The following is a 25,197-nucleotide window of genomic DNA, read 5'->3' on the forward strand; positions in this document are numbered from 1 at the left end:
AAGATGAGTCTTTTTGATTTCAAAACCAGGACTCTATCATTTACCTGCCTTAAGGTTAGAATTACTTTCATAATAATACTAAGGCATTATAATTTCAAGTATGGTAAATATCAATAGCTATAACCCACATAAACAAAAAACCTTGGGGTGTAGGTCCGCAATTATTTTTTAAAGAGTGTAAAGAGTCTTGAGACCAAACTTTTGAGAACACTGTCGCGGAAAATCAGCTGAAGAAACTAAGTGTTTTGGATTTTGGCTTGTTCTGGTGTTTTGGTTTTTTGGTTTTGTTTGGTTTGGTTTGGTGGAGAAGCCTAAAAAGAGACATCATAAAAAGAGACATCAGTTATGATGCTTCAAGCATCTGAAAGCTAGCTGTATCTTAAAAGGGTTAGACTTGTTCTGCTTGGCCCCAGAACTAGGAATGAAGGAAGGATGGAGAACAGTGGGCAGAAAGCTCCACGGAAGGAAAAACTCATCAATAATTACAGCCTAATAAACATGGAATGGGCTGATGGGGAGGTAGGGAGTGATTTCCACCTTACTGAAAAACCTCCAATTATTTATTTGTTTATTCAATATCTACTATGTGCTGGGCATTGTACTACAAGAAAGGGAAAAGATGGTCAGGGAGCTTACATTCTAATGAGGAGACAACATGAAAAAACCATGAACATGATAGGAGATATAGATTTCCTATAAATGGGAATAAATAGGAAATAAAAAGAAATTCCTAAAAATTTCCAAAGATAAGTTGGAGGGAGGGAGGCAATGAGGGGCTTTTTCTGGAGCGGAGATTTGAGCTATCTTGATGGAAGCCAGGAAATCCAAGTGGAGAGGTAGAGCATTTCAGGCTAGGGGGTTGGGAAGTGAAAGAGTGAAGATTTGGGAGTGGATTGGTACATGCAAGAAACCCCAAAGAAATCAGTCACTGGATCCTGGAAGTGTGGATCAGGGAGGAAGGCATAAAAAGACTGGAAAGGTAGGAAGGGGCCAGGTAATGAAAGACTTAAAAACCAAACAGGATTTTATTTTTGACCCTCAATGTGCTAAAGGGCCATTGGAGTTTATTAAGGTGAGGAGAGGGAAGCAGGAGATTTAATCAGATCTGCAAATTAGGAAGATACAAAATGAGTGAAAAACACATTGGAACAGAGAGACTGTGAGACAGGTAGTTCTGTCTAGGTGATGGCGATGTCAGATATTGAAGAAATAGAAATAACGGCACTTGGTGAAAGCCATCTCGAGACTGAACATTAGCTCTCGCCATCCTCCATTTCTGGATGTTCTCTTCATCTCTACCTCCTGGAGGCTTCTTTAAGTTCCAACTAAAATCCCCTCTTTTACAGACGCCTTCCCCAACTACCGTTAATTCAATGACTTGCTTCCTTCAGTTATTTCCTAGTTAATCTGTACATAGCTTGCTCTGTATACATATAAGCTCCTTGAGGGCAGGAATTGGCTTCTGCCTCTTTTGGAGAGCCCAGAGTTTAGCACAATGTCCAGCATGTAGTTGATGCTTATTAAATTTACTAAAAATACTAAATTTTTACTAATTATTTTTTACTAAATTACTAATAAAAATACTAAAAAAATTACTAAAAATAATACTAAAAAAAATACTAAAAATTACTACTAAAATTACTCAATGAATGAATAAAGGGAAAGTGTTAGGATGGTACTTAGATTGTGAACCTGGCAAGTGGAAGTATGGTTCGGTCCTTGCCTGTAATAGGGGAGTTGGGAAGTAGGCTGGGTATGGGGAGAAAGATGAGTTCTGTTTCGGACCCACTGAGGACATGTCAATGAGACATCCACTTCTGGATATCCAATAGGCAATTGGTGATTTGGGTCTAAAAGTCAGAAGAGAAGTTGGGGCTATGTTTAGATGATTTCACTTATTGGGTTCTTTGTCAAATGAGATTCTCATTCAGGTATGGGCTGTCTGGATGGCTCTAAGACTTCTTAACAACTCTGGAAATCTGTGAGATATGAGGCAGAGAACCCATTGGTGCCCTTGCCTCTGGTTGTATAGAACATAATGAATTTTTTTCTCTGGCCTTCAGTAACTTTTTCAGTAAGTGAGATTTAAAGGACCCAAGTCATAATTAGCCATTTCAGAACCCGGGCCGAGCACCCGAGGGTGTCCTCTAGTCAACTGATAAAGGCAAATTCTGTTTAATAAGAAAGGGAACAGACAGGTGACTGGACCCAAATGGGGCGGCACCCACCCGGAGTGGGCCACACCCAGCATCTGAAAGTTTCCCAGTTTGTTGTTGCTAAGATGCTTGGAGGACTGGCAGAGGGCTTCCTAAGGCCTCAAAATGTTACTACCCATGGGCAAAGCCATGTTCACCCCAATGGGGGCAAAAGCAAAGATGACCCTCAATTAAAGCAAGAGGAACAGAGGAAAACGCAAAAGAAGTTGGGGACCATGAGAATTAAGCACAGGACTGGGATTGGGTATTAGAAGTACCATAATAGTTAACATTTATGCAGCGTTTCCAGGATTGCAAAGGGATTACTGGGACTCCTTCCCAGAGAACCCTTAGGACAAGCTGGACAGCCGTCAGACTAGATAAAGATGGATGAATCTCCTCCGGAGACCAAGGGATGATTCCTCCACACACCAAAAAACTCCAAACACTTTTGTTAATATTTTCTAGTCTAGGGTTTATTGTTGTCTGTCATGGTTCCCCTTGGCAAGCTGTCCCTTCTCAGAATAATGTTATTAAAGGTATAAAATTATTTTTTAGCCTTTAGTTGTTTTTCAGTCCTGTCCTGTTCTTTATGACCCCTTTTGGGGATTTTCTTGACAAAGATACTGCAGTGATTTGCCATTTCCGGATCCATTTCATTTTACAGGTGAGGAAACTGAGGCAAACAGGGTCAAATGTCTTGCCCAAAGACACACAGTTAGGAAATGTGTAAGGTTGGATTTGAATTCAGGGGTTCCTGACTGCAGGCCTGGCAGCTTACCCACTGGGCCACCTACCTAAATTATAAATAATTACCATGTATTATTTATATGTAAATTATAAATGATTACAATTTAATTATGGCTTATCATTAACAAATAATAAAAATTAAAATGCAATTTTTTTCCCCATCTAAGTTCATAGACCCCCTGAAATCTATTTAAGGACCGCTGGACATCAGTTTAAGAACTGACTTAGCTTAAATGAAGCTATACCAGAGGCAAGAACAGAACCTCAAAGATCTGTTTCCACTCTCTAGAACTGGACATGTCATCCATAGACCATCTGCTCCGAAGGGCAGAGTTGGGGGTCCCCCACTGCCGGAATGATGGAGGTCAAGGGAGCATCTCCCCCCCTCTTGGCCAACAAGCCCCATCTGCACCAGACCCGCCCTGGCCCCAAGCAATCGTGTGCCCAGGAATGTTGTGTTTCATAATTGCGTGGGGGTTGGTAGCAGCAGGCCTGGCACAGGCTTAGGGCACAGCGGAAAGGAGGCAGAAAGGCTGGCATGCTGAAGCACATCCATCTTTTGCTCACCTTGGCAGCCGTGAGGCTGGAGAACCAGCCTACCCAGTATAAGTTAAGTGAGAGACCAGGAGGCCCCTAAGCCTTGGCAGGAGTCACAAGTAGCGCCAGGGCTGGGGGAACAGGTGCCAGCTGGGATCAATTAAAGGGGGAAAAATCCTGTCTTTCCTTAGTTTAGGCTCTAGAGATCTTGATGTGAATGGCCTAAAGTGGAAATGGAGAGACCGAGTACTTAGCAAGGAACAAGGGAGAATTGATTTAGTCTCTGTTCTTTGGGGAAGCAGAAGGAAGCGAGCCCCAGAGAGTCCAGGTGTTGTTTCTTTGGCTAATGGCAAACCAGAGAAATTGCCCAGTGTCTCCAGCTGTTCTCTTAGGGAAGTTGGGGGATCTCCAACTTGGGGCAAAAAAGTACATTGTAGAATCCAGAGGAAGAAAAAATAAATAAATTCATCCAAGAAAGAGAAGGATGAGTGGTGTCTGGAGAGAATGGACAGGGATCAGGATCCTAAAGAATAGAGCTGGCTAAATCACTGTTGTTCAGAAAAATACAAATTAAGACAACTCTGAAATACTACTATATACCATTCCCATTGGCTAAAATGACAGGAAAAGATAATGGTAAATGATGGAGGGGAGGTGGATAACTGGGACAGCAATGCATTGTTGGTGGAGTTGTGAACTGACGCAACCATTCTGGAGAGCGATTTGGAACTCTGCCCAAAGGGCTACAAAACTGTGCATCCCCTTGATCCGGCAGTGTCTCTCCTGGGCCTGGACACCAAAGAGATGAGGAAAAAGGACTCACATGGGCAAAAATGTATTTTTTGGTAGTGGCAGGAACTGGAAACTGAGTTGGTGCCCATCAGCTGGGGGATGGCTGAATAGATCATGGTATATGAGTGTTACGGAATATTATTGTTCTGTAAGAAACGATCAGCAAGATGATTTCAAAGAAGCCTGGGGAGACTTACAGGAAGTGATACTAAGTGAAATGAGTAGAAGCAAGAGAACATTGTACACAGGAACAAGAAGATTATGCAATGCTCAATTCTGGTAGACGGGGCTCTTTTCAACAATAGGAATATTCAGGCCAGTTCCAGTGGATGGGGAGATGGAGAGAGCCGTCGGCATCCAGAAAGAGGATTATGGGCACTGAGTATAGATCACAAATAGTATTTTCACCTTTTTTTGTTGTCATTTGCTTGCTTTTTGTTTTCTTTCTCATCTTTTTTTCCTTTTTGATCTGATTTTTCTTGTGATAATTGTGAAAATATGTACAGAATTACGTGTTTAACATAGATTGGATTACTTTCTGTCTAGAAGAGGGGAAAGAAAATAGAAAATTTGAAACCTAAGGCTTTGCAAGGGTGAATGTTGAAAACTATCTTTGCATATATTTTGAAAATAAAAAGTTATTATTAAAAAGAAAAAGAGCTGGGGAGGGTCCCAGCAGGAAGCTGCAGATGTGAGAACTGGCTGGATGGGGAAATTCTAAGCCTGTCATCAGCAATATCTTGTGCCTGGATCTGAAGGAGTAATAACCATAATAATAGTAGCCAGCAATTCTAGGAGTAATAATCCTAATAATCGCAGTCAGCAATTCTCTGGGTTTACAAAGTGCTTTACGAGTGTCGATGTCACAGTTACAATCCTGGGACGGAGATGCTATTAGCCACCTTTTATAGCTAAGGAAAGTCAGACCCAGAAAGGCAGTATCCAAGTCTAGCAGCCTCGACTTAGAAGGTACAGAGGCCATCTCATCTTTTGTCCTCATCCTCCTAACCTCAGCCTCTCCCCCCTTCCCCTCATCCTGTAGGACGGGGTCCCGGCTCCTAACCACTTCTCTCCCCTCTTCTACAGGACGACATGCACAGGGTCATCGACCAGCAGCTGATGGATAAACACCAGAAGGAACGGAGCCGGCCCGCTTCGTCCTTCTCCAGTGGCCACGGCCGGGGGGACGAGCCCAGCGGGGCTGAAGGCAAAGGGCTCTTCTCATTCTTCAGGAAAATTTAAACTGGAAGAAGGCAACCCGATACTGAGGGAGGGGAGGGGGCAGGCAGCTGGGCCCGGCCACGCAACACTACTGCTCGGCCCAGCTTGGCCGCCCCGGGGGCTGGGGGTCCGCCGGCCTGCCAGCTTGCCCGTCCCACAGAGAGCCATACTTTTTCCCCTCTGTGGGAGAGGGAGCAGCCTGCTGAGACAGGTATGCACTGGAACCACCCCACACACACTAGTGCTGCTGATCTCCCCAAGAAGAAAAGCGACAGCTCTCGGGAGGCCCATCCGCAGGTCCCACGGGTAGCTAATCCCAGGTGAGGAAGCCGCCTTCCTTCTGCCCCGGCCCATGGGAGTCCCTAAGAGTCTCTCAGAGGAGAAGGGGCCTCTGTGATCCTCAGGCAGGGGATGAACCGCCTACACCCCTCCACCTCACTTTGGGAACGTGGTGGGGAGTGGGGGGGACTCCGTTCAGAGGCCCTCTCCTGGCTTCCCATCTCTCCCAGGACCGGAGCTCCAGGCCCGACCCCCTAAACTGCCTCCTCAGGGCTTAGTCCTAAGGGCAGAAGCTCAAAGGCTGCAGTAGGGCCCCTGCTATTGAGTCTGATGCAGTCGGGCCCAGGGGACAGAGATTGAGATACACCAAACATCTTTCTCTGGCTGCAGCCAGCCCATCCCGCCCCGTGGCATCCAGGGCTGGTATCCCAGGCTTAAACCTGGTCCTCCAAAAGAGAGGGGGGCAGGCGGGCTCGGATGGGAGCTCCCTACTCTACCACCGGGGCCACGGGGGAGGGAGGAGGCAGTTTCTTCCTGCATCGGGCAATGCACACACAAGCACTCATTTTGTTTCCAAGCCCTACCTAGGACTCCCTCAGGCTCACTGTGTGTTCGTGGCTCCGAGCCCCGGGGACCACTGCTCCCACCCCTCTCCCCATAACCTTAGCAAGGGAAGAGCACTCGCCCCCAAGGAGACGGGGTCAGGCGTAGGGGCAAAAAGCAACCCAAGTGCTTTCTGGTTCCTATTTCCTGGGGGGCGTTGGACCTCCCCTGGCCCTGGGTGCCTCTAGCCCTTTTCTCCACACAAGCTAGGCCTCGGGGCCAGGGCCGGGGCCAGAGTCCTTCCCCACCCACTGAGCAAGCTTTCCTTGGGCAGGATCACTCCAGTGTGAGGCCTTCAGCTAGACACCACCCACTGTGCCCAGCAGGCTGCTGGGGAAGAGGGGGAGGCAGCCCGGGTCACTCCGTCCTTGGCACCCCCAGACCCCAAGGGAGTTTGAGGGTAAAGGGGGAGGTTCTTAGCAACCCTCCCTTCATCTTCTCTCCCCTCTGACCTGCTGCTGCTTCTCCCTCTGCAGCAGCAACTGAGCCCTCTCTGCTGCGCAGCCCCAACCCTGCATCCAGAGAGGCTTTTACAGGCCCCAGGTCTGCAAGCTGCTATAGAATCCGGCCTCCTAGAGCTTCTATGGAGGAAAGCACAGCAGGGACCAGCGGGAAGAACGGATCTAGATATGTACATACCACAGGGCTGGAATTTTTGTATGTAGCAATCCTGTAAATACATGTATGGATTTTATAATATACATATTCTATATATAAAAATCTATAAAGGCATATTTTTAGAAGAAAACAACAAAGATCCACAGCTTTTTGTAAATAGTCCAAATCAGAATAAAATGAATTTCTACAGAGCTGCATTGGCCTTGGTTATTCTGGGCTCTGGGATCAGAATCACTCTTCGGTCATCCTACGGGGACAGCCCAGCCCCCATCCACAGACTGAGGGGGGGGGGGGTCTCACATCTGCTTGGAGAGATGGGTGCAGACCCAGCCTACAGGGTGCCACTCACTGCCTCTGGCCAACTCAAAGGAGTCCGCATCCAACGGTAGAAGAGATTGCAGAAGCCAACTAATCCAGTTCCCTCTTTTAACAGATGAGGAAACTGAGGTTCAATGTATCCAAGGTCGCATGTTTCAACCCAAATCCAATCCCCAAACTACAAATCGATAAAATGGTGAAAGATTTGAATGTGGGGGAAGGGGGAGCCTCCTTCTGTAAGGAAACAGCTTCCCCATCCCTCCTTCCCAGACTCTCTTGCGGTTGGTTGGATGACTGCTGCAATAGAGAGGGAGTCATCACTGGATTACAGCCAGTGTGAATATAATCTTCCTGGCCAGCTGGGAGGCTAAAGCCGGGCTACAGCATCCCCTAATGAGCAAGATGGGAAAAATAAGCTCCAGTGCCCACAGCCCTGGAGCAAAGTCCCTCCAGGTACATCTATGCACACAAAGGCAGTGGGAACCAGCGCCTAACGCTCCTCTGGCGTCCCCCGCCCCCTTCCCGCCGCGGACAGCTCCCGGCCAATTCCGACCCGACAGCGCTTCCCTGTCCAGACCAGCCTTCCACTGGAGAACGGCTCCTAGTAAGCAGTTCCCAGGGTGGGAGGTGCCTGCACCTGCACCAGTCAACCCTACCAGACCATTCACTCTCCCGGCAGAGAACAAACAAGGGCTGGGTATGTATACAATGGGATGGGAAGGAGCCAGGGCCAGCCCAGAGCACAGCTGGAGGACAGGAAACAGACCCTGGAAGGATTTGGCAGCTTATAACCTTTATTTTTAGTATTTTTTTTAAAAAGCATAATTAGAAACTTTCAATACAGAAATAATCCTAGCAGACCACTGAAACGTTCCATTGTTTGACAGGAATTTTCCCATTGCATCGACTAGGGCCTCGGCCCCTCCCCCCTCACCTGCCCTCCCCACCGAGCCCCCTCCCTCCGGGCCCTCCCCGTCGTCCACGTGGCCTTTCTACACCACCTGATCTGGCCCCTCCACCAAACACACCCCACCACCTGGGCCTGGCTTTGAAGGCCTCCTCCTCCCTCACCTCCTCAACCGATTTTCACAGAATCCAGTGCTTGCAGCCACCAGGCAGGCAGGCATCCCTTGGGGGTGCCTACGGCCTCATCTCCAGCACAGCCCTAAGCAGCAGAGAACCAGCTCGGGTCCAAACCCCACCCCCACGGGATGAATAGGAGGGAGGTGGGATGGCTTCGCCCCACCCTCTAATTCAACAATTCAAGTCTTCTCTTTTCCAGAGCACTTTCCCTAACCAGCCTACTTCCCATCCCCATCCCAAATCCCAATCCAGTTCCTCCCCCTCCACTGCCCCGAAGCAAAGGCCCAGAGAGAAGCAAAAGCTTTTGGCAGTTCTGGGACCAGGAGACCGGGTAGACGACATCCCCAGTTTTTATTGATTAAAAACCCGCCCAACAGTGTTTACATGGAAAATCTGCAGTGACTGATCCGTGATGTGATTGTCCAATCAAAACTTTGCCTGGAAATCATTTAGGAAAAAAAAATCTATTAAAGTAAGTTGCAGCGAGAACATAAATTACTCCCATGTTACGTGATCCTTTTTTAGGGGGTGTTAAGGAGGTATGGGATTCAAGTGCAGAGAACCTTAGCCGGGGCTCCAAGGGGCCCGTGGGACTGTGCTAGTTATGCTCAGCGGCTCAGATGCTGCTTTGGGTCCCCATCTCTGCCCCGGCGCCCTTTCCTCCCATCCCCAAGAAGCTGACCATTGTTACCTGGCCCCATTCTCCTTTGAACCAAGGAACTGGGTTGTCAATGATCCCATCTAAATCAGTCACCCAAGTGAAGAGGGTCCTTTTCCCAGGGCCAGCAGCCCCATATATCCCTTCCTCAAACTACTCAAGAACTCCGGTGATGGACAGCTGGGGAAACTGAGGCCCAAGATCCGAAACCCATTCCATCCCTGCCCTGTCAACAAACAGTCCCAAAAGTTGTTCTAGAGCATGAGGAACGCGGGCTACGGTATTTCTAATTTGTTTCAGTCCTTCTAACCCATGGGCCACCTGAGGGGTGGGGCGCTGCCACTACCTGCTGCTGCTGCTCCCCTGAGGCTCCAAGGGACAGGGCCAAGGGATTTTTTCAAATGATTTGATTTGGCTTCATTACCTTTATAAAAAATCTGTAACCCTTGCCCTCCTCCCCCCACCCCCACCCCCCAATCCCGACCAACACACACACATTCACTCCTGGCTTTCTGCTGCAATTTAAACATTTTGGTACAAACTTAAGAGCCTAGGTGCTCCCGTGCCTGCAGTTCTGCGAACTGAGGAGACCAGGAGACAAAAAGTAATATCCATTGGCCAAAGGACAGGACTCAACTTCACAGAGACACCCAAGAGGAAGAGGTGGAAAGAGAGGGCCGGACTGGGGCAGACCCAAGAGGCTCCCCAGCTGCCAGGAAGGGGCAGGAGGTGGAGGTGAGGAGGAGAGAGGAGCAGGCCGGAATCTGCCAGGTAAAGACTCATCTCGGACCTGGCTCACAACATGGGAGCAGAATCCAAAAAACCGCAAGGGGCACGATGGAGCGGCCCGAGCAGGGGACCAGAGTCCCGGTCCTGTCTGGCCGGTCGGAAGGGACAGGAGAGAAGCCTAGGCCCTGATCCTGACATATGGGGAGCTGTTTGTGTCCAGGAAGGAAGAGAGAAAAGAGGAATGAAGGAGAGAGTCCTGGTGGGTTGGCATGAAGGAGGCAAAAGCCAGAGCAAAACGAGAATGGCGCAGCTGGTTAAAGCAATATACATTATGTACAAACTCTGGGTTAATCAGTCCACTCAGCTGGCAGCGTCCACACCCGTGCTGTGGGTGCCTTGGCCCCGGGACAGAAGGGGAGCACGGAGGAGAGGGTGAGTTCATCCGACACCTTCTTGGCACTCGAAGGGGAGGAAAGAGTGCCCACGGCACCTCCCAATATAAAACGTGGAGAAAAACATCTTTAAATAACGGCACGAAACTGAGAATGTTCCCCCCCCGGGGGCCCGTGGCGGGCGGTGGGTGGGCGGGCAGAGGGGCCACAGCGCAGTCTCTGCAGCAGCACAGGCGGGACATCAGCAGCACCGCTTCTTCCGTTTACTGTTCTTCGTGAGCTTGACCACATCGTTCTGTTGCTGCTGCTGCTGCTTTGCTAAGTTTTCTTTCTTTGCTCGGAGAACCAGCTCTGTGATGCAGTTGAACATCTGCAACAGACAGGGGACGGCCAGAGACATCCATAAGAAATACTGTTTAAAGGGGAGACGGGGTAGAGATAGTAATGGCCAAGGGCTCCCCCTCTGCGAGCTGGAAGCAGCCTCCTCTGCAGAGTGCAGTCATATCGAGATCATGCGAGAGCCCCCAAAGCTCCAACCTACGTGCAGTGGCTGAGAATCCAGACCCCTTTCCTCCCTCAACTAACCCTTCCACTGGGTTCCCTGGCATCTATCCCCAAGCTCCCACTCCAGTCCCAACAGGAAGGAACAATGCTCCAGAGCCAGCTGGGGACTTGTGGACTCCTGGTTTTCTTGTTATTCTTAGAAAAAGAGGGCAGGAAAGAGCACAGGATGAATGGCCACGGCTCTCCAGAATTTCCCAAAAGCACAGCAGGAGCCCAGTAAGACTACAGAGGAAGAGCCTGCGGGAGCTTGAGGCCCACAGGCAGCTCGCCATCCACTGTCACCAATTTTTTTCTCTTTTCCTTTTTTTTTTTTTAATTATAATAGCGTTATAATAGTGTTTTTTCAAAACACATGCAAAGAGAGTTTTTAACCACTGTCACCATTTATGATGAACATCGACACTCAATAACTTCCATATCACATTCCCCAAACCCTGCACCAAGCAAAAGGCAGATCTGTACCCCGGGAGAGGCAGAGGTTCTGCAATGGCACCTGGGAAACCGGGAGGCCCCGGGAACACTACTGAGGCCATCGGTCTCCCCTCTACTGCTCCCTATGAATGGCAAAAGTGGCTTTTTCCTGCCGGCGAGATTTCTTTTAATAACTTGAACAACCTCCTCCAACACAGGGTAGAGGAGAGCTTGGGGCTGAGCAGGTAGATGAATTCCCCAGAAAGCCGGGCTGCTAAGCGGCAGCCACCACCAAAGACCTAGGGAAGTACTGCGAAGCACTAAGCTAGAGGCAAGGCACCCAGGGAGGTTCAGAAATTGGGGCCCTGTGGAGCCTTCCCAAGAAGAAATGCTAGTCCTAAAGGCTGACTGTTCCCCCAGAATCCCCCCTTGGGAGGCCAGAGCTTTACCTCTTCCACGTTGACGTTCTCTTTGGCGCTGGTCTCAAACAGCTGGATCCCCATCTGCCCAGCAAACTTGTAGGCGTCTTCCGTCTCCACCACCTTCCGCTCTGGGTCATCATTCTTGTTTCCCACTAAAGGGCAAATCAGGGTGAGACGAGCCCCCGGGGAGAAGCCAGTCCCCCACCCCCCACCCCAGCCGCCACCCGGCTCAGCCTCACCTAATATCCGGCACACGTCATCACAGTTCTGGTTGATTTCATGGAGCCACCGCTTGACATTGACGAAAGACTCTGCGCTGGTGACATCGTACACCACAATGACCCCGTGGGTCCCTCGGTAATACCTGGAAGGCAGAAGGGCCCGCATCAGGACCTGCGCAGCCATCTAGAAGCCGGCAGCCTGCTGCTGAGAGGAGGAACGGCAGGAAGAGACAACAGCCAAATACGCTCAAAGGGGCCACGAGACGAGGGCTAAGGCACGATGGGCACCCAGCCCTCCCTCAGGCCGTCCGCCTGCCTCCTCCTAGGCCTGGGCCCACACACCTTCAGCCAACCTTCTTTCAAAACAATGGCCCGTCAGGTCAGATTTTAGACAGCACCGACTTCCCGGCAGCAGGGCTCGGCCCCCTGCCCTACAAGAGCCTGACGGCACCCGGGGCCCTCTTCGAAAGGCAAACGGGAGCTTTCCATCCCTGTTCCCTGGCCCTGGCCCTGGCGTGGGCCTCCGAGAAGGAACGGAAGAAGGAAGCCCAGGAATGGTCTCAAGGCCCTCCCAGCCCAGCGGGACACAGCCTCCTCTGACCAAATGCTTTTATATCCCCGGCCTTCCTCCATCCTTCGGTGGAGCCTCGCGGTCTCAAAGTCCTAACAAACGCATCTGTGGAGCATTTTAATCCTTTCTCTTCTTTGGTTCATTGGAGCTTCATGACAATCCTGGGAAAGAGGGGTTTCATAACTCCCAATTTACAGGTAAGTAAAAAGGTAACTTGCCCAGAGTCACTCAGCTACTAAGTTTCAGAGGCAAAATCTGAACCCAAGGCCAACACTCAACTGATCATGCCAGAGAACAGGGCGAAAGAGAGAGCTCGGGGACCCTGGTTCTACATGAAGATGTGGAGATTATTCTTCCTCCCTGCAGTTTCCACAGCTGGCTACGCCTCTCAGAGCTCAGCTAGAATGGCTCTTTCCTGGGGAGACCTTGCAATCATCCCCTGACACACAGAAAGCTTCCTGTCTACCAGAGGGATCACCTGTTCCTCCTCTTCCTCCTTAATAATCCTACGGGCCAAGCCCAAGAAAAAGAAGAGGAGAATCTGGGGAATGGCTGAAAAATTAGGGCATCTGAATGCCATGGAATATCCCTATGTGGGAAGAAATGACAAAAGGGACAGTTTTCAAGAAACCTGGGAAGACCTGCTAGGACTGATACAGACTGAACTAACAAAAACCAGGGCTTAAAAAAAAAATTCTATAATATCATTGTAAAAATAAACAAGTTTGTAAGACTTCAGAATTGTGCACAATGATCAGCCAGAACTCTGGAGGGGAAAGATTCGAGATTCAGGCTAAGACAGAGAAATGGTAAATGCAGTAATCTGTTTTGCTGACTATGAAAATGAGCCTTTTTAAAATCTAAAAAAAAAGTCATTCAAAAAGGAAAAAGAGGGGGAAAAAAAAAATAAAACATAAGACCATTAGTAGCCTCAAGAGGATCCACTTTGCTGCCCACTGTGAGGTTTTCATTCACCCACACTGGCAATACACCCAGACCCAAGACTTATCAAAGACGTGATGAGATGAGAGCTCCTGGCTCTGGGGCCGCAGCAAGAACATCTTCCCCAGTCCTCAGTTCTCCCCCGCAGAAGGCAGCCAGAGCTTATCAAGGACAGCAGCCAGCCAGGCTGGGAAGAAAGCAGAGTTCTCCTCCCTCCTGCTAATAAGGGGCTACTCCCCCAGACCTTTCACTTGGTGGTGATGGCAAGAACCTGAGCCAGTCAGTTGCTTTTTCTCCCTCAGAGAAGACTCCTGTTACAGGAAAGGGGAAAGGGAAGGGGGGGTAGGATAAGGGTACCATGGAGAGAGTTCTTGGGAAGGGGAAAAAGGAACAAGCATTTATTAAGCACCTACTATGTGCCAGGTGCTCTGCAAAATACTTTACAATTATCTCAAAGAGTAAGTAACTCAACCTTGTCTATCAGCTCCTCCCATGAAGCACTGATGCAGCTGTGGGTTCAGCCAAGGGTAGGAATAGGACAAAGTCACAGTCCCACTAATCCAGTAAGGAGCTCTCATCTGGGGTTCACCTTCATCGTTCTCGAGATACTCGGCTGGCATCCACTCTGATTTTCCCCTTAGGGCCATCAAAAAATGAGGGGCCTGGTGTGGAAATCAGTTCGTCCATAAGCTAGCTTTGCACCTGGCCCCCAAAGGAGCCTGACCTCCTAGAGAACAGTCCCTGCTCTGATCACCATCCCCTTCCAGTCCTGGTCTCCCTTTCTGGGATCAAACTCAAAATGCAGTTTGGAGGAGAGAGGTAAGCTTGGAAAAGGAGGAAAAGAGCTAGAAGTCTCAGCCAATATGACACATTTAACTATCCTCGTGCCAGGAGAGGAAACGTTGAAAGGAAAATAAAGTTTTAAAATTCTCGGCTGAAGAATGCCAAGTCTTTGGTCACGATGAGGCTCCAGCTCCAAGCTCCCAGTCCCTAACCCCCAGAAGGCAATCTTCCCCATTGCCTTATTCTCACATCCTATCCTCCCCCAGGGATAGGGCTGTCTCTCTTGTGCTTCCGTCCTCAGGGAATCAAGGAAGAGAGGAGCCAAAAGAGGCCTCATGGATTAGCCAGGCCAACCAATTATTTGAGAGATGAGGTAAATTAAGATTCAGAAAGGTAAACTAACTGCCTAAGTCCCACACTGAGCTAGCGACAGACTCCCAGAAGCCAATACTTCTTCCAGGATGCTCGACTCTCTGTCATCTTGGAAGCTCGGCTTTCTGAGACCGCTTCCACTCAACGAATGCCAGTGGATGTAACTGGGCTGAGATGGGAGCCAAGAAAGACCTTGGCCTCTTATCTCGGGGAGGCATGGGGCATTCAGAGAGAACAGGATGACGAGGCAATCAGAATCCTGCTTCTTATCACCTCCTGGTGGAACCAGCCCCGAGGCCTAGTCAGTCAACCTCACAATGAGGAGTTTAACCTTGTGGGGTAACAAGTCCTGGTCACCAAAAGTGATATACCAGAAGTTGGTACACTAAACTATTGCTTAGTAAAGATCTTATTTTTTAGTTAATTCCTATGAATCAGACAAACTGGCTCTTTTTTTAGAACCTAGAATATGCCTTTTATCTTCCAAACACCCTCCCCCTTTCCCCCCCACACACAATCTCTGCGATTCTGTGTGTAGTTCTCTCTGTCTGTCTGTCTGTCTCTGTCTCTGTCTCTGAGAGTAAACTCTGGAAGATTGCAATTTCTGCAATCTTCTGAACAATTGGAGCAGAGTGCCTAACCTCTCTGGGCCAACCTGAATTCCTATAATGCACCCCTGGAAAAGAGAAGCCTCTTAGAGCAAAGACAGGGTTTCAGGCTCTGCCTCAGCAGACACAAACAACTGGGTGGCCGAGGTACCAGGATAGCCCTCTTCTCTCCAGAAATGAGCAGGTGGGTTGTTCTTTTGGCCTCAGCTTTCCCTTCCAGCCAATTACCCTCAACTGCCCTCAGGAACATCCATTCAGCAGCTCCGTGGAACAAGGAGAGGAGCGTGAAGAGGACAAATGAGGGAAGATGACCTTCTGGTCCACTTTCCAGATCAGGCCAACGACACCAAAGCAAAAAGACCCATTTCATGAAGGCTGAGGGGGACCAGGAGAGACCCCCTGTGAAGGAAGCTTTTCTGAGTTTTAAATTTCACCTCTAGCAAGAGGCTGCAGAAGTCCCCCTCATCCAAAGTCTCCCTTTTAATTAGAGGCCCAGCTTTTCTGAATTCATTTTGCTTTATCCAACTCCTCAAAATGTGATAGGAGCCCATTTTCCCTAGCTCCTTCCCATCTAAAAGCGTGACTTTTAGAATCATTTTTGCCCCTCACTTTCCCCATCTGGAATATAGAGGAAATGGCACCTTTGGTTTTAGTTTCACAGGGTCACTGTGAAGATCAGTGAGATTCTCAACAAAAAGCATTTTGCAAACTAAGGTCAGTTAGTCTCATCAGTGACTTGGCTTTCTCATCTGTAAGACAAGGAAACTTAAACTAGGATGGGAGTTCTTAACCTGGGGTCCTTTAGGTCCACAAGAACTCAAACATGTCCACCAGTAAAACTGGGATGAGAAAAAAAAAATCTATATTTTCACTAACCTCTAACCAAAACACAGCATCTTCTTCAAATATGAATTTTAAAAAACAATCAAAAACTCTGATTCTGAGCAAGGGCCCATCCCATGCTGCTGCCAAAGGGGTCAGGGCATGAAAAACAGTGAAGAAGTTAGCTGGAAGCCAAAGCTCCTGTGATAACAGATCCCGGACTCCTGGATTTCATTGGACATTCTTCGAAATCTGGGCCTCCCAAGGCCCCAGCTTCCCCTCAGTCTTTGCTATGCTTTGCCACGAGTGCAGCTCACTCTCAGGGCCTTCTCATTCTGTCTGCTGAGAACAAGAGAACCCCTCAAATAGAGCTGCCTATCCAATGAGAAAGCAACTCCAAGACATTTTGCCTAAATGGCTGTAGCCTTTAACACCAGTGTCACAGCCACCCCAGTGACTTCAGCGACAAGGTCTACTCCAAGCCACAAGCAGGTGGCATTCCTCACAGCAGAAAAATCATGGACAGTCCTGTTCATATCCGAGCTTAGTTTCTTATTATCATTCACTTACAACCCCTCAGATGAGCTCCCAGGCCTCTGAGGGCACACACAGGAAGGGGAGGAAACCTTCCCTTTTAGAGAAGCAATAATCTGAATAATGCGCTGAATATAAAAAGGACTTAAGGCTAGATGGCCACTTGTATTCCCAATGGAGGAAAGGAATCACTCCTACTTAAATATCCTAGTAAGTACAAATCCCCCAGATATCCTGCTCTGGGAGAAATCAGGACTAGATTTTACCCATTATTTGAAGCTGAGAACTGACGGAGATGCTGTTCAAGGATGGCTGGGTAGTAGTAAGTCACCTGACAGGCAGAGCTGAAGAGCTCTAACCAACAGCTCCACCCCTGCTGCCCCAAACCACTTCCTGTCTAAGGTGGCTCCCAGATGAAGGTGAACTCAGGCCTGGACAATCCTGGAGAAGCCTCAGTTCCTTGGACAAATGGCTCAGAGTAAACAATACAAATGTCACGGAGCCTCAGGAAAAGGAGCACATTTGCAGGACTCCCAGCTGAGAACATGGCCAGAGAAAGGCAAAAGACTGGTACTGCCTGTGGGATAGCAGCAGAGGAGTTATTTCCCAGCCGCCCTCGATGGCACCGTTGCCGACTTCTCCTCTGAAGATAGATGCACAGAGTACACAAGGTTTCAGAGACCGGAAAAACGTGAGGGCAACAACCATCTCTGCCCCGAGACAAGTTTACTTTCTCTCCACAAGACAGACTGTGGCTCCCTTGTGCTGGGAGACAGACTTTGACATTATCCCAAGGTTGCATGAATGGTCAGCAGTTGGTAAGGTGAGGAAGGGGCCCTGGGAGCCCGCCCCTACCAGACTTACGTGGAGGTGATGGTGCGGAAGCGTTCCTGCCCAGCCGTGTCCCAGATCTGTAGTTTGACCTTTTCCCCATTGATCTCCACAGTCCGGATTTTGAAGTCCACCCCAATTGTGGTGATGTAGCTGCCTGTACAAAACGACCACATTACAGAAGCTCTAAGGGCAGAGAACAAGCCAAGGCCTCCCAGGGAAGCAAGCTGCTGACCTCTCTCAACCCGAGCTGGGCTCTCCCTTCCTAGAGTTCACCTGGCTACAGAACCAGCGGAAGCCAAGGACATGGGTAGAGCCAGAAGACAGAGGTCAACAACTGCTCTAGAGACCCAAAGCAAATACAACCATCTTGGGGCAGCTAGCTGACATAATGGATAGAGCACCAGCCTTGAAGTCAGGAGGACCTGAGTTCAAATCTGGTCTCAGACACTTAACACTTCCTAGCTACGTGACCTGGGCAAATCACTTAACCCACATTGCCTTAGAAAAAAAGAAAAAAATCTACTTCAAATACAACCATCTTTTCCCCTCAACGCTTCCCCATCTTTCCAGGGATAATCATATCTCAGTTGGTTACTAATATAAACCAAGCCACCATTGCCAATGGAGGCCTTTATGGTCCTTGCCCTAGGGGGTGCCTTGCTCTGGAGATGGTTTGTGCTCTACTATCATCGCAAGCTCCTCCCAAACCAACTCCTTCCCCTAGCCCCCTTTTCTCCTCGGGTAAAAGTCTAGAGCCAATGTTCTTGGCTTCTAGGAAAAGGAAATTCAGAGGAAAAAGCCTGGCAGGTCCCCTGGCATTGCTCACCTGAGAAAGTGTTGTCTGCAAATCGTAACAGCAAGCTGCTCTTGCCCACGCCTGCAAAAGAAGGAAAAAATGCTAAGGGTCGCTCAGTCACCACAAACAAGGCTCTTCCTGCTGCAGGTAGATGGGCCAAAGGTAGGGATGAACAGCAAATTCATGCCATTTTAAAGGGGTAGAGGAGCAGTGCAAGGATTCAAATAGGAATCCGGAACCCTAAATCTGAATCCCAACTGCCTCTTTCAGTCTCTCCCGAAAAGGGAGCAATAATAATCCACACCCAATAATCCTCTCAAGAGTTGCCTGGGCTGGGCATTGTGAACCATATCAGACTAGAGAAATGTCAACTCCATGTCAAAAGGTCAAGAGTCCACGATTTTCTCAGAACTCCCAGCATGTACTTATTGTCACATGGCTATGTAAGTCAGGTCTCCTTCACTATGACTTTTCACTGTTAGGCCCAGACCCAGCTATTCCTGACTCAAAGACCCACATTATATAAGCCAGGCCATCTCTGTATTCATCCGTACTCGTTTATGATGATTACAAAGGTACCCAAGCTCCCCGTTAGGGTAACCCAATCCCATCCAATCACCTCTCTTTACCCATCCCTGAAACCCCACAAGTTGAATTCAATTTCCTGAAGCGCTGACAGCAAAGTCAAGATGGTGCACAGAAAGAATACTCTCTTCCCTCTAAGAATCATCCCCGGGGATCGGCTCCAGGCCCCTGCACTCAGGAGCCTCCTGCAGCAGCCCAAAAGATGCAAGAAACCAAGAGGGTTCCAGGGAAGGGGGTCGAGGCAAGCAGGCAATATTTACTACTACATCTGCTGCCACCACAAGCAATTGTTATTTATGGATAACTTTCACGCTTACAAAATGTTTTGCATATACTATTTCCTTTGAGACTCACAAAAATTATATGAGGCAGAAACTCTTATTATTCCCATTTTATAGATAAGGAAACTACTGTCTTTAAGGAAGTACAAAGTTCTATCCAATTAGTACCGAGAACTATGGGGGATAAAATTCACGGTCCTTCACGTAACCCAGAGCTAGAAGAAAGCTCAGAGAACCTCTAGTTAAAGGTTCTTAATCTTTTTGTATCAGAGTTCTCTCTACAGGTCTGCTGAATCCTGCAGATTCAGTAAAGGAAGCTAAGAGGATAAAATGCTAAACCTTGAAGTCTGGAAGCCCTGAGTTCAAATCCATCCTGGGACATTTACTAGCTGTGTGACCTTGGGCTAGTCTCTTAATCTCTGTCTCAGTTTCCTCATCTGTAAAATGAAGATAATAACAGCACCCATTTCCCAGGGTTATAATGAGGATCAAATGAGATAATATTTAGAAAGTGCTTAATACAATCCAGCACACAGTGGTCAGTTAACAAATATTTTCTGCCTTCTCAGAATCCTACTTTTAAATGCACAAAATAAATTCAGAATTACAAAAATCAATTCTCCTAAAAGACAACAATAATAATAGCTAGTGCTTATGTAGTGCTTCAAATTTTACTAAACCAATGTTATCCTAACCACCCTGGGAGATCTGTGCTATTATTATTCCCATTTTTATAGATGAGGAAACTGAGACAAGGATTAAGAGACTAGCCCAAGGTCACACAGATAGTAAATGTCCGAGGATGGATTTAATCTCAGGTCTTCTTGATTCCAGGTTCAAAACTCCTAATCTACTCCAATCTCCTCAATTAACGGATTAAAACCACAACAGCAACCACAAAAGAAGCCCCTAAGAGGCTTCCCCACTGTCACACAAGTCATTTTGGCACTTAAGGGTCCCAGACCCAGTCAGTATGCCTTCTGCTTTGCCACATTAGACACATTTCTGTTTCTGTTACTGATGGAAATTCTCAGGGGGGGTGGGAGGGAGAGGCGGCCACTGGCCCATGATGCTGATCCATCCACACCCCAGTCTAGCAGCTCTACAAAGGCGTATTCACATACATACTGAGCTCAGCACCCCCAGGCATGTTCACATGCCCCAAAACAGTCCAGGAACACCCAAATCTCCCCACCCCAGACCCACACGCCACATCTTTGGCAATGGCCCTACCATGAGGTCTCAAAAAGCACCCTAGACTCTGCTAAATCGAACCCTATCCACAAATCTCTGGAACTGGATCCTGTCAGAGAATGGGAACCAAAAACCTTTAAGGCAGTCAAATGTCTCCATGCCATGCTATCAAACCCAGGAGTTAATGAACCTCTCCAAACTCAACAACCGGAGCCCCCAAACCATTTTTTGGTTGATAAATGTCTCACCTGGCAACTATCAGCCAGGCTTCATTTCCCTATTACCCAAAAATCTTGTCATAACCAGCCCTGCCCCCAATCCCTCCGGGTCTGGAACCAAAAACTCAGCCAAAGCTCCTGGAGAGGGCTTCTGTTTGTCTGTTTCCTGTCCTTCATCCCCTATCAGCATCCCTGCAATGTGAGGGCCAAAGTGCCCCTTCCAGGCCCCACCCCACTCAAAGGACTGGCTCCCCTTTTAGGCTGTGGGTTCCTTGGAAGGGAGAAACCAGATTTGTTTTTATACTCAGCCCAGAGCTTAATCAATTGTTATTTCATTCATTAGTTCAATCGAGCATTTCTCAGCACACCTTAAAGATTCCTTCCAGGTATTTCTTTAACCTGACTAATATACAACTGACTTGGTATCCCAAAGGGCTTTATTTCATGGAAAACCCTAGCCAGCAGAATCAGGGAAGAAAAAAGACTCTCCAGTGCTGCACCCAGAGTACCTGTGGCTCAGCCCTTCAGCCTTAAGCATAGGGCTGTCACTTCCTCATTGAAATCTCAGATCCTCCCAGTCATCTGTGAGGCTTCCTGCTGTGAGCAGTGAGCAGTGAGCACAAGGCTCCTGGGCTGGGTCTTCCCATAGGCTCTGCCCAAGGCCCAGCTGTCTTGTTAGCTTCCTCTCCTCTCCCACAGCCTCTAGAAGCTGGCTCATTCAGCAGAAGCCAGGACAGTCAGTCTGCCTGACTCAGAAAATCCCAGGACTATGGTCAGATCCCAAGCTTTCCTTATTTCTCTGCTGAAGCAGAGGCCATGAGCAGAGCAAAACCCAAGGCCACTGGAGAAAGCACTCCAGTGGGCAAGAGAGCAGCTCCTCCGAGCCCCTCAGAGGAAGGCCTCACTGGGAGTATCCGTAAACACCATTTATCTAACAGCTCCCGGCCTAAGGAAGGAAATGAGGGTACCAATTTACCTAAGCCACAGAGAAAATAAAAGGTCAACAACAGTTGGTGTGAAACCAACTGACCATAGCCCTCCCATTTGCCATGAGCAGGGTAAGCTTAGGAGACTACACATCTTGGCAGCTGATGTTTCCCTGTGGGTTGAGCAGTTTAATCTACGCTGCAAATTGAAGGATGGGAGTGGTCAGTGGCTACTATGCTCTGGTAAATCCCAAACATAGCATTCTTCATTCAGAGCCTAAACTAAGATAACATCAAGGGGAAACACTGAGCTTTAGGCAGGAGAGCTCCAGTCTTTGTAGAGGGAATAAGCTTCCTGGTCACTTAATGGCCCCAGTTCCAACTCTCAGACACTCGAGGTCCTTCGTGAAGTCAGACTACTGACATTCAAACTCCCCTCTCAAACACGCTCGGCGCTGAGGAGCATCAGAAGCGCACCAACCGGCCTATATATGCACTGTACACCCAGAGCCAGACCAGACTTTCTCTTACTGCTATTCCTACACACCTTAGACAACAAAATGTTAGACTGGGTTATATAAGCCAAACGACATAAATCAGGACCTAAAGAGGACTGCTTCACACCATACACAATGTTAAGAAGTACTGTGGGAACTAGGGCCAAAACGCTACCTTCCTGGGCTTTTAAGGTGGAAGGGATAGGGACTGTCAGCTTTTCATTTTAAGATCTCAAAGTACACTCACCCTTCTCACCCGCAATCCAGATGTCTTTCTGAGGAACAAGGCCCAGAACCACAATAACTGAGCTCGCTAATTCTTTGGGGAAAGAAATCTCCTTCAGTCACAGTTCTCCCTCTCCCCGATCCTTTGCCCCATCTGGAGCTAAAACATAACCCCTGGAAAGGCTTATGTACAAATCCGCTGTAAAGGCCATCTAGCTTCAAAAGAAAGGCAGCACAAGCATATTCTACTCAAGAAGGGAAAGAGAAACTGAGAAGAGGAGGGAGTCCCGATCCCTCCTTTCCCCGCCCGGACAGCCTCTATCTTTTTCATCCACAGAAGCTGCTCGCTGTCTGACACACAAATAGCCAAACCACAGCCATCCCAACGAGGGAGGACAGCGGCTCTCCTGGATCACTCCCGTAAGCAACTTACTGCCTTTGTCTAGGTCCAATTTTGTGAAATCCCTTCACCCTGCCAGCACCATCCCCAACAGAAGCTTTTTATAACACCCAATATGCTCCACTTTCAACCCTGCCTCTGCCACTGATCACATGACATTTCCACCCTGGGCGCTGACCACTGCCTAACGCTGCCCCTCTCCCCAACCTCCTCCCCTTTCACTAATCCTACCACACCTGCTCCTCTCCTCACCGCAAACCTCCTCTGCCTCTCTGACCCTTGGGCTCCAACCCCCCAGACCACATCAAAGGCCCTTCGCAGCCACCGAGGGGAGCGGCACCGCTAAAAGAGAAACCTCCTCTCTTCCTGCAGAACTGCCCTGGGCACCGGGCTGCCTCGGGAACCGAGGGTCTGGGTTCAAATCCCAGCTTTGTCGCTGCGAACTCGGCCACCTACTCCTCCCAACCGGTTTCTTCCTCTGTGATTTGTCCTTTCCGAGGACCTCGTAGCGGGGTCAGGGAGCCCGAGGAAGGGTTAAGCTAGCTTCCTTCTCAGCAGGGGGTGCGGCAGGGAAGGGCGTAGAAAAAGTGACTTGAGCAAGGTCACAAGTCGGGGACAGGAACCCCAGTTTTCCCGGCACCCTTTTCCTTTTCCGTAAGTCGGGGCAGGGGTCGCCCCCTCCCCCCCATCCGCAGTTAAGACAACACTTAAGGCCCTGCTACCCCAAAGCTGGACATACCCAAGCCCACGGTCCTCACCGCACCTCAATTCCGAGTCACTGCCCGCAACCTCTCCCCTTCTGGGCGGAGGTCGCCCCGGGCCTTCGGAACCTTCACCCAACGACCCCTGCCTCCTTCCACCCGCCACTTCCGAGAGAGGTCATGGACCTCCGGGCCCCCTGACCGACAGAGATCACGGGCCCCACGATCCCTCTCCCCCAGCCGGAGTCGTCCGAGGCCAAGCTCGCGAGCCGTCTGCCCCCCTCCCCACAGCCCGGGTCGGGGTCTCGGGGCTCCGCGCCCCTCGCCCCGCGCGGCCGCGCGCCCCTCGCCCCCGGGCGCCGCCCTACCCCCGCCCAGGGGTCCGGGCCCGGCCGCCGCCCTGGGCCCCTCGCTCACCGCTGTCGCCAATGATGAGCAGCTTGAAGAGATGGTCGTAGTCCCGGGCCATGGCGGGCGGCGGGCCGAGCCGGGCCGGGCCAGGCCGGGTGGGCCAGAGAGGAGGGAGGGAGGGAGGGAGGGCCGCAGGGCGGGGGCGGGGGCGGGTGGCGAGCGGGGAGCGGGCGGGCGGGCCTGGCGATCCGCGGCAGCTCCGGGCCCCGGCGGATCCACTTCCCGAACAAACAGCCGGAACTGACAGAAACGCCTCCCTCCGCCCCTCGCCCCCCCCGCCCCCACGCCCTCCCTCCCAGCCTCCCGGCTTCCCGCCCCGCCCCGTCCACCGCCACTACGCACGCGCCTGCGGCGCCGCCCCGCCCTTTCACGCTTCTGCGCACGCGCTCCAGGCACAGACCCGCCTTCCCCCGCTTTTGCGCATGCGCTTGCCTTTCCCCACCCCACCCTCCCTTCTCTCGGTCCGTCCGGCTCTGGGCGAACGGACGGCGCTGCTACTGCCGCCGCCGCTGCCGCCCCGCCTCCCCCGCTCCTCTCACTCCCTGCGTCGGGCTCTGCGCAGCCGCAGCCGGAGCCACCGCCTCTAGAACGGACTGCTCAGTTATTGCGCACGCGTGACTGGCGCTCGCGCCGCACTCGCGCAATGCGCAGGCGTGGCGAGGAGGCGGGCTTTCGCGCGCTGCCCTTTCCATCCTCTGGCTCGTAGTCGCCTCCGGGCTGAGGGGATTCGGTCGCTGTGGGGCGCGCAGGGCGGGAGAACCGGAACGACGAGTGCCGCGTTACGGCCGCCTCCAGGTGTCCTGCTAGCGGACACTTCTGTAACGCGTCCCGGCCACTCCGTGAGGTAGGTACTGCAGTTACCCCCACTTTGCAGAGGAGGAGACTGAGGCTCCACCGCGGGCATGATGAGGGGCCGCGGAGAGCATACGAGAGAAAGAAGGACCCGAATCCAAATCCCTCCTCGGATCCCGGCCGGGTTATCTTGGCCAAGGCGGCCCGTCCCTCCTTTGGGCCCCTGATGTGAAATAGTACCTCCTCGCCCTGGATCCGTGGAGGATTCGAACCCAGCTCTTCTGCTCCAGTTCCCTCCTTTAACGGTGCCTTGGAAAGCACTTCGGAAACCGCTTTCTCAGCCCGAGGTGCCGGCGAATCCGGTGCACCGATGATTTAGGATTTAGGGTCGTTAACATTTGTTAAGTTTCTGCTGTGTGCGGGATCCCTGCTCTCGGGGAGCCAGACGAGCTGGTGCAGAGCGAGCCGCGGACGGGGTAGATTGAGGAGAGGAAATGTTGTTCAGAACCCGGAAAAGCGGCTCACTTTGCAGAGTCCGGGGGTCTGCCTGCTCCCTGCTCCCCTTTCCTCCCACCCCCCGCTGCTCTGACCTCTCTTGCCTCCCGTTGCGTCTCCCCCCTTCCTTCCTCACCACCTCCTCCTTTCAAGACTGAGCACTGCTCACTGCTTCCCCCAGAAGCCCCTCCTGGACCCCACACCCCACTGCCAGTGCCCTCCCTCCCTGTCACCTTTCACTTACTTCCTTTTTTCTACATACACATACCCTACCTGTGACTACATATATGGGTGTGACTAGATCATCTCCTGATAACGTGGGAGCTCCTTGGGAATAGAAGTCATTTAATTTTCTCCTCGTCTTCCCAGCTTTTAGTGCACTGCCTGCTTAATAAATGTTGACTGGTAATCTAAAGA

At 50.3% G+C, this 25,197-nt stretch overlaps 2 protein-coding genes across 5 annotated transcripts in view; one reads left to right on the forward strand and one right to left on the reverse strand.

Moving 5' to 3' along the window:
• Positions 1 to 7,186, forward strand: part of BICDL1 (BICD family like cargo adaptor 1) — a 148,718-nt gene extending 141,532 nt beyond the window's left edge. For 2 of the 3 annotated variants that reach the window (XM_051972914.1, XM_051972912.1), the window contains one exon: positions 5,361 to 7,186. In XM_051972914.1, coding sequence (XP_051828874.1) covers positions 5,361 to 5,516 — 156 coding nt within the window. In that variant the 3' untranslated portion in view covers positions 5,517 to 7,186. The remainder of the gene's footprint in view (positions 1 to 5,360) is intronic. The other variant, XR_007949685.1, reaches the window with a different exon arrangement.
• Positions 7,187 to 8,089: 903 nt separating this feature from the next.
• RAB35 (RAB35, member RAS oncogene family) lies at positions 8,090 to 23,773 on the reverse strand. Of its 2 annotated transcripts, XM_051972915.1 has the most exons (6): positions 23,500 to 23,750; positions 18,086 to 18,136; positions 17,290 to 17,413; positions 11,812 to 11,936; positions 11,600 to 11,724; positions 8,090 to 10,545 (listed from the first exon to the last, which is right to left on the reverse strand). In XM_051972915.1, the coding sequence occupies exons 1-6, from the start codon at positions 23,549 to 23,551 to the stop codon at positions 10,417 to 10,419; spliced, it is 606 nt and encodes a 201-aa protein (XP_051828875.1). In that variant the 5' UTR covers positions 23,552 to 23,750; the 3' UTR covers positions 8,090 to 10,416. The 2 variants fall into 2 exon arrangements, with proteins under 2 accessions (XP_051828875.1, XP_051828876.1); XM_051972916.1 differs by lacking the exon at positions 11,600 to 11,724 and having other exon boundaries at positions 10,439 to 10,545; positions 23,500 to 23,773.
• Positions 23,774 to 25,197: the final 1,424 nt, after the last annotated feature.

This window comes from Antechinus flavipes, chromosome 1 (genome assembly GCF_016432865.1).
Source record: "Antechinus flavipes isolate AdamAnt ecotype Samford, QLD, Australia chromosome 1, AdamAnt_v2, whole genome shotgun sequence".
NCBI classification, from domain to species: domain Eukaryota; kingdom Metazoa; phylum Chordata; class Mammalia; order Dasyuromorphia; family Dasyuridae; genus Antechinus; species Antechinus flavipes.

Coding starts and splice junctions, on each gene's coding strand:
- RAB35 (XM_051972915.1), bottom strand. CDS start 23,551: ATGGCCCGGGACTACGACCATCTCTTCAAGCTGCTCATCATTGGCGAC. Junction 17,414..18,085: donor TGCAGACAACACTTTCTCAG/GTGAGCAATGCC, acceptor CGTTTTGTACAG/GCAGCTACATCACCACAATT. Junction 10,546..11,599: donor AGAACGTCAACGTGGAAGAG/GTAAAGCTCTGG, acceptor TGTCTGTTGCAG/ATGTTCAACTGCATCACAGA.